The sequence below is a fragment of the Haplochromis burtoni genome, unplaced genomic scaffold, assembly GCF_018398535.1.
Source record: "Haplochromis burtoni strain Fernald_Lab_line unplaced genomic scaffold, NCSU_Asbu1 Contig_682, whole genome shotgun sequence".
NCBI lineage: Eukaryota > Metazoa > Chordata > Actinopteri > Cichliformes > Cichlidae > Haplochromis > Haplochromis burtoni.
The window spans coordinates 146,723-165,305 of NW_024583043.1; the positions used below are offsets into that span (position 1 = coordinate 146,723).

General features: G+C 46.8%; 1 protein-coding gene across 2 annotated transcripts in view; it reads right to left on the bottom strand.

Annotated features, from left to right (window-relative positions):
• Window positions 1-4,148: 4,148 nt before the first annotated feature.
• The window catches only part of si:dkey-28b4.8 (sarcoplasmic/endoplasmic reticulum calcium ATPase 2), a 22,860-nt gene continuing 8,425 nt past the window's right edge, over window positions 4,149-18,583 (bottom strand). For both annotated transcript variants that reach the window (XM_005949666.2, XM_005949665.3), the window contains exons 7-24: window positions 13,946-14,112; window positions 12,716-12,871; window positions 12,488-12,629; window positions 12,104-12,270; window positions 11,465-11,553; window positions 11,242-11,344; window positions 10,963-11,094; window positions 10,569-10,694; window positions 10,274-10,495; window positions 10,054-10,165; window positions 8,534-8,772; window positions 8,239-8,459; window positions 7,950-8,152; window positions 7,712-7,797; window positions 6,548-6,681; window positions 6,359-6,476; window positions 6,145-6,279; window positions 4,149-6,058 (exon numbers count right to left, since the gene is read on the bottom strand). In XM_005949666.2, coding sequence (XP_005949728.1) covers window positions 5,876-6,058; window positions 6,145-6,279; window positions 6,359-6,476; window positions 6,548-6,681; window positions 7,712-7,797; window positions 7,950-8,152; window positions 8,239-8,459; window positions 8,534-8,772; window positions 10,054-10,165; window positions 10,274-10,495; window positions 10,569-10,694; window positions 10,963-11,094; window positions 11,242-11,344; window positions 11,465-11,553; window positions 12,104-12,270; window positions 12,488-12,629; window positions 12,716-12,871; window positions 13,946-14,112 — 2,735 coding nt within the window. In that variant the 3' untranslated portion in view covers window positions 4,149-5,875. The remainder of the gene's footprint in view (window positions 6,059-6,144; window positions 6,280-6,358; window positions 6,477-6,547; window positions 6,682-7,711; window positions 7,798-7,949; window positions 8,153-8,238; window positions 8,460-8,533; window positions 8,773-10,053; window positions 10,166-10,273; window positions 10,496-10,568; window positions 10,695-10,962; window positions 11,095-11,241; window positions 11,345-11,464; window positions 11,554-12,103; window positions 12,271-12,487; window positions 12,630-12,715; window positions 12,872-13,945; window positions 14,113-18,583) is intronic.

Sequence of the window (18,583 nt, forward strand, 5' to 3'; positions counted from 1 at the left end):
ATTTTTACACTTTCAGTGAAATTCTTACTCATTAAAAACGATCAGGGCTTCAGATTTGACAGTTTCACTCTGATTTCAGTACAGGGCGTACTGGCAGCTTACTCACTGGACCCACCTTGTGGTGAACTATAACACTGTTGAAATCTGACACCTGTGAGGGAACCACAGACAGAAGTCGTCAACCAAGATTGATGTGAGGCGTTTGCATTCATCACACCTTCATCATATGTGTTCAGTACAGTGCCCACATGTTTCCTGCTCCAAGTCAGGTGGCTTTATTGTCATTGCAGCCATGTGCAGAGGTACAGTACACAGTGAAAGGAGACAACGTTCCTCCAAGACTGTGGTGCTACGAGAGAACGATGCAGACTCACAACAGTGCAAAAGACTAAGCATTGTATAAAAAGTAGCTGTGTGTGTGTGTGTGTGTGTGTGTGTGGTGTGTGTGCGTGTGCGTGCGTGTGCGTGTGTGTGCGTGTGTGTGTGTCTGTGGGTGGTGTGTGTGCGTGTGTGTGTGTGTGTGTCTGTGTGTGTGCGTGTGTGTGTGTGTGTGTGCGTGTGTGTGTGTGTGTGTGTGTGTGTGTGTGTGTGGGTGTGTGTGTGTGTGTGTGTCTGTGTGTGTGTGTGGTGTGTGTGTGTGTGGTGTGTGTGCGTGCTGTGCGTGTGTTGTGTGTGTGTGTCGTGTGTGTGTGTGTGTGTGTTGTGTGTGTGTGTGCGTGTGTGTGTGTGCTGTGTGTGTGTGTGTGTGTGTGTGCGTGTGTGTGTGGTGTGTGTGTGTGTGTGTGTGTGTGTGTGTGTGTGTGTGTGTGTGTGTGTGTGTGTGTGTGTGCGTGTGTGTGTGTGGGGTTGTTTTGGACACTGGTTCTCATGAAACACTGTAATGGTAACATTATGTAATAGACATTCATATAAATATTTGTTTCCTGGAACAATGCTTCCATGTCTGACACCAAACTGGATCTATACCAGTGAGTAACAACACGTATTATTGTAAGACATAAGCCCTACAATATTACAGAGAATCCCCAACAATCACATGACCCCCTTTCAGCTAGTACTTGGAGAAAGTAGGAAGGAAAAACTCCTTTTTAACAGGAAGAAACCCCTGGAAGAACCGGGCTCAGCGAGGGGCGGGGCCATCTGCTGTGAATGAGGGGAGGAAGACAGACGAAGACATGCTGTGGAAGAGAGTCAGAGATTAATAATAACTAATAATTGAATGCAGAGAGATGGATGAACACATTGTCCGTACGATGGTCTTTCGTTCGGTGCATTTCAAGGTCCTGCACCCATCTGTCGGTAAACTGTACCTGGGCTTGTTGCAGTGACCTGAAGTTACTAAACTTCATGAGTGTGTGCACTCACTCCAAGAACCGTATGATTATAAATATGAGCGTGGTGAAGTTGGGCAGCACGTGTTTTGTCCACTCTGTGCGCTCGTACGGGTCTGACCCTTTCACTCCTTTGATTTTTTCCTCGTATCTTTTCTTTGACTTTTCATCGAGTCTGTCTTTGTACGGACCGGCATTGTTTCCTTCGTTTTGTACATTCCTTTTTTGGGGGACAAAGAAAAAGCAAGAAGGTATTGGAACCGGAGAATGAACGTTTTGCGGTGCTGCAAATGCTTGCATTTGATGCATTGCTTTGATTGTTTTGCCACGAGTACCCAACATGCAATGCGCGAAAGTCACGTGGTCTGTCAATCTCTATACAAACATGCAATAAAACCATAAAAAACACTGTATGTTATCAAAAGATCAAAAATGATGAAACACAGCAACCCAAGCAAGATGATTAAAAACACTGGTTAAACCTGTCCAGTCCATCCCGTGACACATAGTATGGTCTCTGTTAAAGTGCGTACACTGTTCACTATTATAGTCTGTTCAGAGCGCTACGCTTCCACTACTGTAGATCTGTTTACCTCACACTGCTACATCTGTACAGGGAGTGCAGAATTATTAGGCAAATGAGTATTTTGTCCACATCATCCTCTTCATGCATGTTGTCTTACTCCAAGCTGTATGGGCTTGAAAGCCTACTACCAATTAAGCATATTAGGTGATATTAGGCTCCGGTCCATTCGCACCAGAACCTCTCGCCATAAGAACAGTTTCTTCCCCTCTGCTGTTGGACACATGAACAATAACCACATGACTGTCCCCGCCACTAACACATGACCCTACGCTGTGTTCACTGCATCATTCCATGTTTGGCACTGATCACCACCTGCACTCATGTATATATCTTTCTACATAGCACTCATAATTCTTATTCTCATGTATATCTCATGCACATATCTTTCTTTCTACATAGCACTTTAATTCTTATTGTTTGCACTGAAGCACCGCAGCAATTTCCTAATGTTGTAAACCTCAACATCTGGCAATAAACCCCATTCTGATTCTGATTCTGATTCTGATGTGCATCTCTGTAAAGAGAAGGGGTGTGGTCTAATGACATCAACACCCTATATCAGGTGTGCATAATTATTAGGCAACGTCCTTTCCTTTGGCAAAATGGGTCAAAAGAAGGACTTGACAGGCTCAGAAAAGTCAAAAATCTTGCAGAGGGATGCAGCAGTCTCAAAATTGCAAAGCTTCTGAAGCGTGATCATCGAACAATCAAGCGTTTCATTCAAAATAGTCAACAGGGCCGCAAGAAGCGTGTGGAAAAACAGTCAGGCCGCTCAGTTTGGTGCTGAGATCATCATGAGACACAAACAGTACACAGTTATTCTGATTGTTATCAACATGAAACGATATAATGTTCGACTTCCTGTTTACCACATTTTTTAAAGCCTGTTCAAAGAAGTCCTACCATCAATATTAAACATGATCTGCCCTGAATCTATGTACCACAGGCCTTTAAGCTGGCAGCAGTTAAACCGTGACTTAAAAAGTCATCACTTCACCCAGCTGTTTCAGTTTTTTCGAGCTCGTCACAGTAGAGAGGACATATTAAACAGGACTGCTTTCTTCCATTTGCACAATATCTCAGAGTGACGCTGAAAAACTAGTTCCTGCATTTATTACTTCCAGGCTGGACGACTGTAATTCATTATTATCAGGAAGTCCAAAAAACTCCCTGAAAAGCCTTCAGCTGATCCAAAATGCTGCAGCAAGAGTCCTGACAGGGACTAGAAAGAGAGAGCAGATTTCTCCTGTTTTGGCTTCCTGTTAAATCCAGAATTCAAAATCCTGCTCCTCACATACAAGGTCTTAAATAATCAGGCCCCATCTTATCTTAATGACCTTGTAGCACCATATCACCCTATTAGAGCACTTCGCTCTCGCTCTGCAGGCCTACTTGTTGTTCCTAGAGTATTTAAAAGTAGAATGGGAGGCAGAGCCTTCAGTTTTCAGGCCCCTCTTCTGTGGAACCAGCTTCCAGTTTGGATTCAGGAGACAGACACTATCTCTACTTTCAAGATTAGGCTTCAAACTTTCCTTTTTGCTAAAGCATATAGTTAGGGCTGGACCAGGTGACCCTGAATCCTCCCTTAGTTATGCTGCAATAGACGTAGGCTGCTGGGGATTCCCATGATGCATTGAGTTTTTCCTTTCCAGTCACCTTTCTCACTCACTATGTATTAACAGACCTCTCTGCATTGAATCATATCTGTTATTAACCTCTGTCTCTCTACCACAGCATGTCTTTATCCTGTCTTCCTTCTCTCACCCCAACCAATCACAGCAGATGGCCCCGCCCCTCCCTGAGCCTGGTTCTGCCGGAGGTTTCTTCCTGTTAAAAAGGGAGTTTTTCCTTCCCACTGTCACCAAAGTGCTGCTCATAGGGGGTCACGTGATTGTTGGGTTTTTCTCTGTATCTATGAAGCGCCTTGAGGCGACTGTTGTGATTTGGCGCTATATAAATAAAATTGAATTGAATTATGAAACTATGTGGTTATGGCGTGCCATGAATGACCTGCCTGCATCTTACACCCTGCTGAACTCCAGATTCTGTCAGTGTGCTTAAAGCTTCTTCATGTGCTGCTATCAGTGCTTCTGTGTGTTTTTAGTCCAGCTCTATCTAAACGTGCACACACACAAACACACACACAAACGTTTTACCCTAACATTTTAGTGATGGTCAAGCAGAAGGCTGACAGTAATTTGAGATGCAATGACCTGAAAGACACTGTGAGCTTTTTCTAATCCAACCTTTATTTCAGGTGTGTTCCCTTCACTTCTTCTCTGTGGAGGACGGGCGCAGCAGAGGAAACAGCAATAATAACAAGTACAGAGTAAATGCAGTTGATGCAATGTCGTTGTTTTAAAGAGATGGGGTGGCATCTGCAGAAAAGCTGTTCATTACAGTCTCACTCTTTATTTTAAACCAGTTTTTAGTCTATTGTGAGAAAAAGTATAAATTGAAATGAGAAAAAAAAGATTCTGTGCCAAACAACAAAACCTCCAACAGCTTCACACTTCTGAGAAAATCAGTTATACCATGAATAACACAAATACAAAACCCCTTAAATCAGCTCTTAGTGTGAATCTTAATGATTTATTTCTCTACAAAATGACTTGATGTCAGAACATTAGGGCTACTTTCTAACTCTTCCTGTCCGTTCAGTAATGATATTCCTCCTAATGAAGGCTGCATGTGTTACATAATGACAGCTAAGTTCAAGACTTCATGGCATCGCTGGACAAAAAGGCAGACCCTCGTTCAAATCTGTGTTTACATCAAACTGAAACGCTCCGTGTGATGTTCACCAACACAGACACGGCTTCTGTGGAGGAGGGAGGACCGACCTGAAAGAAACACATGACGTGCTGACTTTGAATCCCTGACATCCACAACCAAATCAATCACACACAAAGCAGGGAAAGCGCGTCAGGTAGAGGCCGACTGGCAGCACAGCCGTACTGAACACCAGTATTTGTTAACTGAAGAACTTATTCTGCCCTCAGCTTGTCTGAGAAGAGCCAACGAACGCCACGTCAACTTCAAGACAGTCAGCAGTGTCAGCATCGATACACAGAAAAGACAACAGAGGACAGTCGGCCATCAGAATCAAGGTCGCATATGCTAGAAGGGTTAGCCTCTGATAAATATGTGCATCCTCATCAGGTTTGTCCCACTTTCACTCCCGGCTGCAGGGAGACGGCACGCTTCTGCAGGATCAACTTTAAAACTCAAAGCCAGAAGTGTGTGACGTGCACTCACATGCATTTGAAACGCTAGCCGTCCTCACGGCTCGGATTAGTTTCACGTGAGGACGTCCAAACAACAGTGCAGACTATGAAAGCAGCCGGCTGGCAGACTCTGCTGTTCCAGAGGCAGGCGGCCTTATCGTGGAGCACACATTATTACTACGTGAACAACAGTGTGGATGGAGAGCCTGCGTGTGATTCTAATCCACTCGTTTCCTCATAAAAGTGCTGTGTGAAGCACGGTAGCATCCACACAGCAGGGAGCCGGGAATGTCAGGAGAAATATGGAAAACACCAACACACACTGTAAACTACACACATGCACCAAACCTCAAACACTAACATTTCTCTCTATTTCAAATTACATGAAAGAATAAATCAGATCCAAGTTCACACAAACCAACAGCACTCTTTGGAAGATTGCAAAGAAACCGGCGGTGAGCTGTGACGTGTCTGTGGGTGTGACGTGGCGACACAGCAGGAACGTGGGAGGAAGTGTGAACTCAAAGCAGATCAGCTGCACACAGCACCTTTATCGGTGAGGCTGTCACACACACACTTTCTCTGATTGTCTCAGGGTTACATGTTTCCTTCGTCACATCCATCACCATTCTCGTGCCTCGTTTCCCCACGCCCCACCCTTACACCTTCCACACCCCTTTTCCCTTCTTTCACCGTGTTTGTGCGTCCCCGGCAGCCCACCCACATCCCTGTCACTCCCAGAAGATGTTGGTGATGTCAGAGTCCAGACTGAAGATCCAGATCACCAGCGGTGCAGAGATCAGTACGAAGGACCAGGACACACCCTTAAGCGACTGATGGAGCCTCATCACCGCAGCACCAACCGACCCCACGTTGGCCCTCGCCCTCTGCTGCTCCTCTTCCTCTTCTAAAGTCTTTGGGAGACGTGGATTTCAACAGAGAAGCGTTAGAAAAGAAAAGTGTTATGGTGAGACAACCTGCTGACGTCACTTGTTCTGACCTGGATGTGGCTTCCTGGCTCGATGTAGTTGCGGGCCAGTAACTTGAGGGCCTCATCCATCAAGATGACAGGAAGGGACAGCTTCAAAACCACCACCCACTGCGTCCAGGACAGTGGGCGTATCTGAAATATCACCTGGAGACAGAAGCATCGGCGGTTCAGCTCTGCAGTCATAGAAAAGGACTGAACGTCCAGGACTGTCTCTGGTGCTTACCGGCAGGGGGTCCACATATAAAATGAGGAAGTGCAGGGCCATGGACAGGCAGATGGCCCCCACCAACCAGGGGTTGGACCACGGGGGCATCTTTAGCAGGGACTGGTTCTCGGACAGACTGGACAGCCCAAAAAAAGCGAATTACTTTCCTCTGCCATCGTCACCTCTCACCTGACTGTCTTTTCTTACCTGTTCAAGGCGTTGCACATCTCTATGGTGACCAGCACAGACAGAGCCATAGTCATAGGATAAGGAGACTCAAAGACCGAACACTGCACTCCAGCAAACTCAGCGTGGCCTTCGCTGCACTGCAGATAGTGGGACTGTAGTGGGAAAAAGCCAAAACAGCATTACTACACCCTGCAGGGGGCGTACGGCTCACGAGGTGGAGCAGGCGCTCTGCATAGTGACGCTGATGGTTGGACCCCTCCAGTCTGTGTGCCAAATGGGCCAGATGCTGAACCCCAGGTTACTCTCTGCTTCACTGGTGTGTGAGCGCACAGAAACGAGGCAGTCAGAGTGCTTCATGAGGACATTTACGCTGTATCACAGTTTGTCTGATGTGCGTAGAGCTCATGTGGTAACCTTTGACCTTTGAAGCATCAGCAAACAGACTGCCAGTTTAGTTTTATTCATACAGCAACGAATCACAACAACAACAGCAGGTTGATCCTGTTCATCTGGACGTAGTGTTTCGTCATCATCAGGTGACGTCTTCAGTCTCAGCTGACTGCAGGTCTCAACCTTATAAGCAGTACATCTGCATAATGACTGAAACCAGCCCTGAAGGAACAATGGGCTGGGAGCTCAGCTCCTTCATCACAATTATGCAAATTCTCATGAGCACTGATGAACAAGCACAAACCTGCAGTCAGCTGAGACTGAAGACGCCACCTGATGATGACGAAACGCTACGTCCAGATGAACAGGATCAACCTTTGGAGAGTGAGTTACCTGGATGACTGAGCGTGCATCGAGACACAACAACATGATACTGTAAGGCAGACGAACAAATAATAATGATGGATTGCATTTATACAGCGCTTTACAATGCCACTACTCATTCACTCTCACACTGGTGGAGGCAGCTACATGTAGCCACAGCTGCCCTGGGGCAGACTGACAGAAGCCAGGCTGCCATATCGCGCCATCGGCCCCTCTAGTCTTGCCCAAGGACACAACGACCGAGACTGTCTGAGCCGGGGCTCGAACCAGCAACCTTCCGGTTACAAGACAAACTGCCCACCCTTGAGCCACGATCGCCCCACAAAAAACTGTCTCTTCAGGTTTGCAGTTGTGCTCATGTTAGAAATAAGGTGCTCTTCAATATTTGGGAAGATGTAAGATGCTTACCAGCTGATAGAAGGTCAGTTTGGGTCCATCGTGGGCTGCCATGAACCACCAGGCAGCAGCTCCCACTGTGGCAGCTCCCACATAACCTGTGGACAAACACAAGTCACTGCGGTGCACTTTCAAAGCAGTTAAACACGCAGAACACAGAAATCCTGTGCTGTGCATGTAATTTAGCTTCATCCTGGTTCAAACATGAAAGGGACGATGCTCCCAACATGGCAGGAGGTGAGCCACTCACATCCAATGATGAGGTAGCGGCAGAACAACCAGCTGGAGATGAGCGGCTCCTTCGGGGAGCGAGGAGGACGAGACATGATGTCCAGGTCCGGAGGGTTGAAGCCCAGAGCGGTTGCTGGGAATCCATCAGTGACCAGGTTGACCCACAGCAGCTGGACGGGGATCAGCGCTTCAGGCATGCCCAGTGCTGCTGTTAGGAAAATACTGCGGACAGACGGAGAGCAGGGATCAGAGAGGAGGCGTCTGGTTTACCACAAACACAGGTGGTAACGCCGCTTCTTCCTACTCACCAGACCACCTCTCCTATGTTGGAGGATATCAGGTATCGGATGAACTGCTTCATGTTGTTGTAGATGGCTCTGCCCTCCTCCACGGCAGCTACGATAGTGGAGAAGTTATCGTCAGCTAGGATCATCTCGGAGGCAGACTTGGCCACCGCTGTGCCGCTGCCCATGGCGATGCCGATCTCTGCCTTCTTCAGCGCCGGCGCGTCGTTCACCCCGTCACCTGTCTAAACGTCCAGAACCATTAGGTGACAGCAGCAGACAGCCTGAGCAGGCGATGAGCACACGCTCGCTCTCTCACCATGGCCGTTATGTCGTTCAGGCTCTGCAGGTACTCCACTATCCGACTCTTGTGGGCCGGTTCCACCCGGGCGAAGCAACGGGCCGTCTGACAGGCCTGACGCTGCAGGTGTGGGGGCAGCTCGTCAAACTCCCGCCCCGTTAGGCCCCCGATGACCCCCGCGCCCTCCTGCTCTTCCTCCTGCTCTGTGATGATGCCCACTCGCCTGCAGATGGACAGCGCTGTTCCTTTGTTGTCTCCTGCAGAAGAAGAAGAGCGACGAGTCGTCAGAGTCAAGTTTCGTTTAGCTCGATCTTGTGTTGGTTTCCTACACACAGACTTTACTTGGGTGGGGATTATTAACAGGAAGTCGCCTGAGTCACTTCAGACGCTCTGGCTGGGATTTATTTATTAGTCGGTCCAGTGTAGCGCAGATCACTGCTTACCTCGGCCGTCAAAGGCCAGTTTGAAGCATCTACGTCTAATTACACCAGAGGAGGCTGTAAACTTTCAGGAGCCTCAGACGTGTATCACAGCATCGTTACCAGGCCTGGGACACCAGCACACCCTTCTGGGGAAATCAAATCAAATCTCACTCAGTCCTTGAGACGCTACTTCTTCTCCAGCAGTTTCCTCACCTGCCACGAAAGCCTTGTTTCAGATTAATGAATGCATGTCGTCCTGGGATCATGCAATGAATGTGCGTACCAGCAGTGGCACTGGTTAGATAAATGCTACTTATGTGTTCTCACTGGCTGAGATGGATGTTTAGTCAAACCCAGGTTTGTTTCTGGCATAGATCACGCCGTCAGCTGTTCACCCGTCGTCTCCCCGTCTCAGCACCAGCGACACAGGTTGGAACAGTGAGTGTCTAAAGAAACTCAGGATGCTCAATTGTTGTCAGCAGCATCATGGAGATGCTTTCTATCACATCCTTCAACTTGCAGCAAGAGCAGCTGACTGAACACGACAGGCAGAGGCGGTAGGACTGTCAGTCAGACCTCTTTGACATGGATGGAGTCACGACCCCATCAGGCCATCGGGCTTTGTGAAGAATGCTGAAGCGCAGCTCACAGATCAGGCACAGTAACAATAAACTATTTGTTTGCACAGTTTTGCCGTGCGCTCCGAGCACACGAGTGGTCAGATCGGTTTATTTGCAACCAACAAATCTGAAAAATAAAGCCTCTAATGTGTCCTTCTAACTGTAACCGCTGAGCTGAGGCTGGCATGCTGTGGTACCTGTGTCAGGCCTGCCAATAATGCTGTGCTGCCCAAAGACAAGGAGTGGGCGGAGTCAGGGTCACGTGACAAACAGCTGATAGAAACTGTGGCTGCTTTCAACATCAAACCGCCATAGGCTCAGTGACTCCATTTAAGGCCACGGCCGTATCAGGTCCACCTGATGTGCGTCCTCAACAGTGAGCATCATGGTGAGAAAACGAAGGCGCCGACATTTCCACTGATCCACGGTAACGGTGCTGCCTGTATTTACACATAGGAGAGAAGAAGAGCTGCTATCTAGAGGTGCGAGTGAGTACCTGTGATCATGATGACTCGTATTCCAGCCTGCCGACACATTCGCACCGCGTTAAGCACTTCTTTTCTCGGGGGATCCAACATCCCCACACAGCCCACAAAAGTCAGGTCCGACTGGGAAGAACAGACGACAGAAACCTTTACGTGTCTACAGCGTGATACTCCCTTTCATCACTCAGTCGACCTGACCACGCGTGTGATCTAACAAGGCCCAGCTCTCACCTCGTAGTTAGCAAAGGCCGCTGAGTTCTCCAGGTTGAGGCGGTGGATGTCAGGAGGCGCGTCCCTCGTCGCCATGGCGAGACATCGCAGCGTGTCTCGGCCCGTCGCCCACTCCCGTACGACGGACAGGAGCTGCTCTCGAACCACCGGGCTCAGAGGCACGCGAGCAGAGCCGCTGACTCTGACGTAGCTGCAGCGTTCCAGGACGCTCTCCGGAGCTCCCTGAGCAGAAGGATCAGAGCGCTCAGTGTCGGCTGCTCCTCCATAAAAGTGGAGAACCAGCGTGTGCACCGACCTTAACAAACATCTTGGCTCCTGCAGCAGATCTGGTGAGTTTGTTGGATGAACAGAACACAGACATGGACTTCCTGTCTCTGGAAAACTCTAAAGTCAGCTCTTTCTTCATAAGCTGCTTAATCACCTGAAAACACACACGAGCACATGTTTAGTAAGACTCCGCCTCACCGTCATCAGCACAGCGATGCTGCTCTTTTCTTTCAGGTCTCTACAGGTTTATCTTTGCTGTTTGTGGCGTTCTTCAGCAGACCACCTTCACATTACACGATTCCCAGTTTGCTTACTGGGTAATGATGTGTAAGACAGAAGCAGAGCACGCAAACAGACCCCAGTCCTGCTTAAAGCTGGGGCAGAGTTTCTGTTTCCACATCAGCCTTCAGCCGTGCACTTACAGAGCAGCAGGCGGTGGCTCGCTCAGCAGGGCTCAGGCCTCTCAGGTCAGTCTCAAACGCGTTCATTTTCTCCACCAGACAGCAGAGGGCAGTCTCTGTCGCCTCCCCGACCTTCTCATACGCTCCCTTGGCCTGGATTACACACACAGAGACAGGACGCTGTTTCTGCCTTGTTTACCGGCCAGTTTAGAGCAGCACGTGTGAAACAAGTCTCGTTCCAGTCCCACTCGGGCCAGAACCATGTACGGTCATCCGTGACGGTCTGTTTGCATTTCTTACCTCATTGTAGTCGAGCGATGAGTCATTACACAGCGCACAGATGGTGGCCATCTCCACCAGGCCTTCATACCGACTGCACTTCACCGCTGAACCATCCTTGTAACTGAACGACGAGGAACACAGACAGGAATGTTTTTAAACCACAGCGAAAAGAAGAGATTTCAAAGTGTGAGCTTGAACACTGAATCGTCACAGTTAAGTAGTAAAGGCTAAAGACACTCACACGTCCCCTTCAGGGGCATACGTAGATCCAGTCACTGTGAACTCGCTCAGGCTGCAGCGCTCCCCTGACACACTGTCTACTACAAACATCTACACACATGCAGGCACACACAGACACACATTACAGGAGCTCATTAGTCCAGGTTAGAACATGTTATTTGACCTCATCCGTGACGAATGCTCCACGTTTTTCTCCTGCTGCTAAAATCTGCAGCAGGTGTCGAGGCCTCGCTGTGCTACAGCAGCACTGATCTGATGGACATAACGGATTATATCATCAGAGTGAAAGCATTAAAAAGCAGAGGTCAGTAACAGACACCTGCTGGGTCTCACGTCAGTCACTCAACTGGACTGCTCGACCTTTGTCGTGGTCCCTCACATTTCACACGCATGAGACTGGAGTGCAAACTAGACTCCAACTAACCCAACATGGAAACAACCGGAGAAGTCTGCAGGACCGAGGCCAGCAGCTTGCATCCAGGAGCAACATGAAGACGGTGTTTAGAGACAAAGCAGTCTGAGACACATCGAGTGTTAGTGCAAAATTACGAGCTGTTAATTTGTAAAAAGTAAGAACGTGCACGCTACAGCAGGCAGAGGCGTACAGCAGTTTAGGTACTGGGTCCCTCTCACGTCTTACCCTGCAGACTGACATCTGGTTGGTGGTTAGTGTTCCTGTTTTGTCCGAGCAGATCACAGAGGTGCAACCCAGCGTCTCCACTGACGGTAAGCTGCGGACTATGGCATTCTTCCGAGCCATTCTCCTGGTTCCCAGGGCGAGGCAGGTGGTAATGACTGCTGGAAGGCCTGGAAGGGAACAAGCAGAGGAAGGAACTCTGTTCACCTTCGTATCCTAGCGAGACGTTTACAGTTTCCTGTAGCTGATGCTGCGTGCCTTGCTTAAACAGAGATGGCTGGTCAGTCTGTCAGCACAGATCTGGCCATCCAAGCAATTTAACACCCCCAAAATGAGATCTGAGAGAGATCAGCGTGTGACAATTAACTGCGATGTAACAGGCCTGACCTTCTGGTATGGCAGCCACAGCCAGGGCCACAGCAATCTTGAAATAATACACAGCCCCTCTCAGCCAGCTGCCTCCATGGACCGGGTCATTAAAGTGTCCCACGTTGATGGCCCACACAGCCACGCAGATCACACTGATGACCTGCAGGGTGCACCAAAACAGAGTTACTTGGACTCCTGTTGTTAATAAAGACTAAACATCACCCAGGAGGACAGCTCGATCCTCGCCTTGGACAGCTGCTCTCCAAACTGGTCCAGTTTTTGTTGCAGTGGGGTCCTCTCGGGGTCAGTGGAGGCCATCTCATCGCGGATTTTCCCAATCTCCGTCTGCACCCCTGTTGCCACTACGACTCCGATGGCTCGGCCAGCTGCAATATTGGTACCCTGAGCAAAAGTTCAGGCTGTCAGTACACAGAGCAGCAGAGCTCACACTCATGCTGCTGAATTAAACATCAGTGGCTGCTGTTCTTTGACCACAGAGACCACCTGGTGACTCAGCAGCCTTTGAGGCACACACACACACACACACACACACACACACACACACACACACACACACACACACACACACACACACACACACACACACAGCTTACTCATAGATTGGTCCTTCACCTGAGCCCAACACACACTACTACGTGTGTGCATACTGCAGGTTTTAGATTCAAAGCGCTGTCTCATGCCATTTTATCTTCTTAGTACAGAAATAAATAAACCAGTAAAATGAAGAAACAGGTGGATGTTAGACGCTTGCTGCAAACAGTCAGTTCTTTCATTTTATCCCTCCAGTTTGGCTGTGGGTTGAAAGCCTCCCGCTTTGTGACGTATTGAACGTGGTGAGCAGGCATGGTTACGCCTGGCACACTTGGGCCTGGATGAAGTCGTTTCAGGCTGCTATGATTGCTAGCATCACCACGTATGCAACTCTGAAGACATTCCCAGGAAGAGACTTGGAGCGATGTAGCGCCCCGACACCATAAAACTGAAGCAACTACCAATAGGATCATGCTGGCTGACATGTACGAGGGTAGTAAACTAATTAGGTTACCAACACCAGCAACTCTTATCTAAAAGCAAAGTCCACGGAGTAAATCACTTCATATGAATGCTTCCTCAATGACAGCTGCCTCAATAAAATTAATGAGTTAACTAACAAATCTATGAGCCTCATTTTACACCACGTTGGTCCAAACTGGAGGGACTAGTTTTAGCGGCGGATTAATCCACGTTTGGCACTGAAGTGGGTATTTGTGGTAGTGTTGCTGTCAGAACAGTATGTGGATGGAGACAAAGGAATATGTTGTAGTTCAACAACATTATCCCTTGAATGATGGTTCCACAGCCGGTGGTCAGGGCCGCTGCACATCCTCTGTGTTGATTATATCTGAATTATACAGCATGTCAAAGCGAATCAAAAACCAAGAGGACAAATGTGGGTGTGGCCTATGAGAGCCTCACAGAGAACAGCATGTTCTTCTTGTCCTGGTTGACAGCTCTGGGATCGGGTACAGGGTCGGTGTGTTTGAGCACTGAGACAGACTCCCCGGTCAGAATGGACTGGTCCACCCTGAGTGTGGTGGAACGGATGGATGTCAGCCTGATGTCAGCCGGCACCTTATCTCCAACTAGAGATGAAACAAAGGAACAGAGTACAGAGAACATGCGGTTATTCAGCGTGCTGAATCGTCTAATGTTAGTCATTATGTTTGGAGATGAGTCGACAGCAGCGTCACACAGTTCAGTAAGAAGAACAAAAGTAGCCACACAAATCCCAGAGCACAGCTGGGTCCTTTCCAGTAAACTCAGTTCCCATGCTCTGGGAGGCTAATACGTTTACTACAGTCAAAGAGACACTAGATCACCCAGTGCACGCACGCACACGCACACACACACACACGCACACACGCACTAACACACACACGCACACAACCCTGTTTCTTCTCTCTGAGCAGCCTGAAATATCAGTGAGTATCTGGAGGATTCAACAGTTTTCTTACTGGGTCAAACTACAGTTCTGTGTGTGTGCGTGTGTGTGTGTGGTGTTGTGTTGTGTGTGTGTGTCGTGTGTGTGTTGTGTGTGAGTGTGTGTCTGAGTGTCTGTGTGTGTCTGTTTGTGTGTGTGTGTGTGTGTGTGTGTGTGTGTGTGTGTGTGAGAGTGTGTGTGTGTGCTGTGTGTGTGTGTGTGTGAGAGTCTGGTGATGTGCATGTGTGTGTGTGTGTGTGTGTCTGTGTGTGTGTGTGTGTGTGTGTGTGAGGTGTGGTGTGAGAGTGTGTGTGTGTGTTGTGTGTGTGTGTGTGTGTGTGTGTGTGTGAGAGCGTGTGTGTGTGAGAGTGTGTGTGTGTGAGATGTGTGTGTGAGAGTGTCTGTGTGTGTGTGTGAGTGTGTGTGAGAGTGTGTCTGTGTGTGAGTGTGTGTGTGTAGTCTGTGTGTGTGTGTGTGTGTGTGCGTGTGTGTGTGAGAGTGTGTGTGTGTGTGTGTGTGTGTGATGTGTGTGTGTGGTGTGTGTGTGTGTGTGTGTGTGTGATGTGTGTGTGTGTGTGTGTGTGTGTGTGTGTGTGTGTGTGTGTGTGTGTGTCTGTGTGTGTGTGTGAGAGTGTGTGTGTTGTGTGTGTGTGTGTGTGTGTGTGTGTGTGTGTGTGTGAGTGTGTGTGTGTGTGTCTGTCTGTGTGTCTGTGTGTGTGTGTGTGTGTCTGTCTGTGTGTGTGTGTCTGTGTGTGTGTGTGTGTGTGTGTGTGTACGTGTGTAGTGAGTAAACCTGTAGCAGGCACGGCGGTCCTCTGTGTCCATGTTCTCTACCATCATGCAGCTCAAGGACTACATTACAGTTTTTACAGACGCTAGGACACATTTCTCAATACTTAGGTCACGTTTGCAAAGCTCCTCACACAGTGAGCACAACAGAAGTCTATGTGGGCTAAACTGAGGACCAGTTATCATTGTTTTGGCACAAAATGCATTCAATGACTACATCTCTCAAATTTCATGAATTATCTTCTCACTCAGACACAACAACTGCCAAAAATCTTTGTACGGACAGGACATTTTGCATGTGCTTACATACTGTTTTCAAAACTGTTACAGTTTTTCTCAAATGCTAAAACACATGTCACAAACGTTACCACCAGGTCCCCCAATGTCCAAACACAACACCCTTCTCTAAAGCTACATAAACACAACCACACCTTCCCACTGCAAAACTCAAACTCCCACACCAAGAGAGCAGCTCGAAGCTGTCAAAACTGTAAACACTATACACAGCATTACACACTACAGCAAAACAATTGAAAACACAATGCTCAATTTGTGAGAAGGTTCTTTGTTTCATAACTGCCAATGCATATTTTAGAAACTATACAGTAGAAAACAAGAGAGAAGCAAAAAACGAAAGAGACAGCAAAGACGAAAGCAAACAAAGAAAAAGAAAGACCAGAAGAGAGAGAGAACGAAGAGACAGAAGAAACAGCAAACAGTGATCAGCACAAAGAACAAAAAAGCAGACACAAAAAACAAAAAGAAAAGACAAGAGACAAAGACAGAGAACCAAGAGAAAAGAGAAGAAAAAGAAGAAGCAAAAGAACAAAGCTCAATACACAAAAAACAGCAGAAATAAGAAGAAACAGAAAACGAAAAACCAAATAACAGACAAGATCAAAAAAGACAAAGAAGTAACACATACCACGCGTGCATAGCCCAACAGGAACAAACGAGCCAGAGCATCGAAAAACAGCACTCAAGAGAAAAGAGCCCAAGAAAAAGCAAAAAGAGCAGAGCAAAGACAAGAGAAAACGAAAGAGAAAGAAAAAAAAAGAGACATACAAAACGCAACAAGCAAACGAATAGCAAAAGAGAAAAAGAAAAGATAGACATCACGAGCAAAAACAGCAAAGAAAACATGACACAGACGAAGAAAAAAGAAAAAAATAGACGCAAGCAAAAACAAGAGAAAAAACGAAAAAGAGCAAACAAGACACAAAAAGATCAGATAAGAGCTAAACAAAAGAAGAAAAGAAAAAACAGAGACACAGAAAAATAAGCAGAAAAGAGAGAAAGAAACCAGAAAAAAAAAGAGTCAAAAGCACCAGAAAGAGAAGAGAGAGAAAAAAGAAAACATCGAAAGAAAAGATAAGAAGACAGACAAAGCAAGACAGCAGAAGAGAGAAAGAAGCAAGAGACACAAAACAGAAAAGGACAAAAAGAAACACAGAGTACAGAAAACCTAGAAGAAGAAAAAAACAAAAAGAAAGATAAGAGGCGGGGTGAAGAAAGACCGCAGAGAGCTAAAGAAAAAAAAGAAAAAGAGAAACAAGAAAAAAGAGAAGAAGAACAAAGAAAAAAAAGAGCACAAAAAAAAGAGAAGAGAGACAGAAAACAACAGAAACACAAAAACAGCACAATCAAAAACAAAAGAACAAAAAAGACAAAACAGAGACACCCTTCTCTAAAGCTACATAAACACAACCACACCTTCCCACTGCAAAACTCAAACTCCCACACCAAGAGAGCAGCTCGAAGCTGTCAAAACTGTAAACACTATACACAGCATTACACACTACAGCAAAACAATTGAAAACACAATGCTCAATTTGTGAGAAGGTTCTTTGTTTCATAACTGCCAATGCATATTTTAGAAACTATACAGTAACGGATCGTCGTAGATCTCTGCAGAGGATTAGGCATTTAGATTTGTGAGTTTCATATGAGTAGTATAAATCTATAGAAAATCCTGCATGTACGTACACTACTGTAACACAACTCAATGCAAAAACAGAATCTATTGCACACAACAGTAATCTTGAAAACATGAACAGGGTGTGAAGTTTTTTTATTTACGTTATTCACACCACACACACACCACAATCACTGTGCGGCATCATGTCGCTGAGCTGTTGCTCGCATCTCGTCCGTAATGATGGTGCGAGGTTGTCTTGCTCTCCCTCCTGGACCTTCTCCTCTCCCATGTTGGCCTTCTCCTCTTCCTCGTTGGTCGCTCCTCTTCCTCCTCTCATTTGAACTCCTCTTCCTCATTGGCCTGCTCCTCTTCTTCCAGGGCCAGCTCTTCTCCCTCCTCTGCATCAAATTCCTCTTCCCCTGACTCTGCCTTCATCCATTGTGTTTGTTTGGAATCTTCAGCATACTGTGCACTCTGAACTTGCTTTTACATGTGGGTACAGCATTAGCAACAAGTGTCTTCAATTTTGAGTCATTGTGTGTAGTGAATGACGCCAGGTGTGTTCCCTGTGTTCAAAGATTGGTGACTGTGGCAAGCATTTTGCATCACATGGGCTTTCATTTGAGAATATGAGCAGAGTTGTTTTGCAACATGTGTTTTAGCAAGGAAAAATGTGTTTAGATTTATGAGTACAGAGGGTTGTGTTTTGTGAATTGTGTCTTCATGTGACATGTGTTTATGGTACTGGAATATGGTGGCTACATTTAGTAAATGTGTTTAGACTACTGGTCATTTGGGTTACAGGATTGGCTTTTGTGTTTTAACATTTGAGAAAAACTGTAACCAGCCACAGCTGATTCTCATTGTAGATGAACATCTGCACAGGTGTTACTGCTTCAATCTTTCAACTCCTTCAATTCTGGCAGCCAGAAGATTCTTTCCTAGGTGTGTTGCCCTAGATGACATAGAGATGTGATGTGGATGAGAACCTGTGGCCAAATGGAGGAAGACCGAGTAGATTAGCATTACTATTGTATGTGTATCAGTGGATGGTGTGTATACAAATTCTTGTATTTTGGGATTACTTAGTGCAAAAAATAAAAATACATAAACAAATATTAACGAATTCTGCATGATGTCTGATTCATTCCAGTAACATATATTGAAATTATAAACAGAGATGTGTCCTTGTTTTACACAAGAAAACACTGTAATGCTACATGTTGTTAGTGTTTTTTAGGTCATTGTTTTGTGGGTGACAAAGTGTGTTTGTCGGCTGTCAACCTTTGCTAGTGTTCTGGAAGAATGAGTTTATTTGAGACCTGAATGAAGTGTTTTGGTAGTTGTGTGCATTTTGAATGTGAAATGAACTGCTTTGCCAAGCTGACGGTCAGTTAGGAGGATTGTGTGAAGAGTTTTGCAAAAG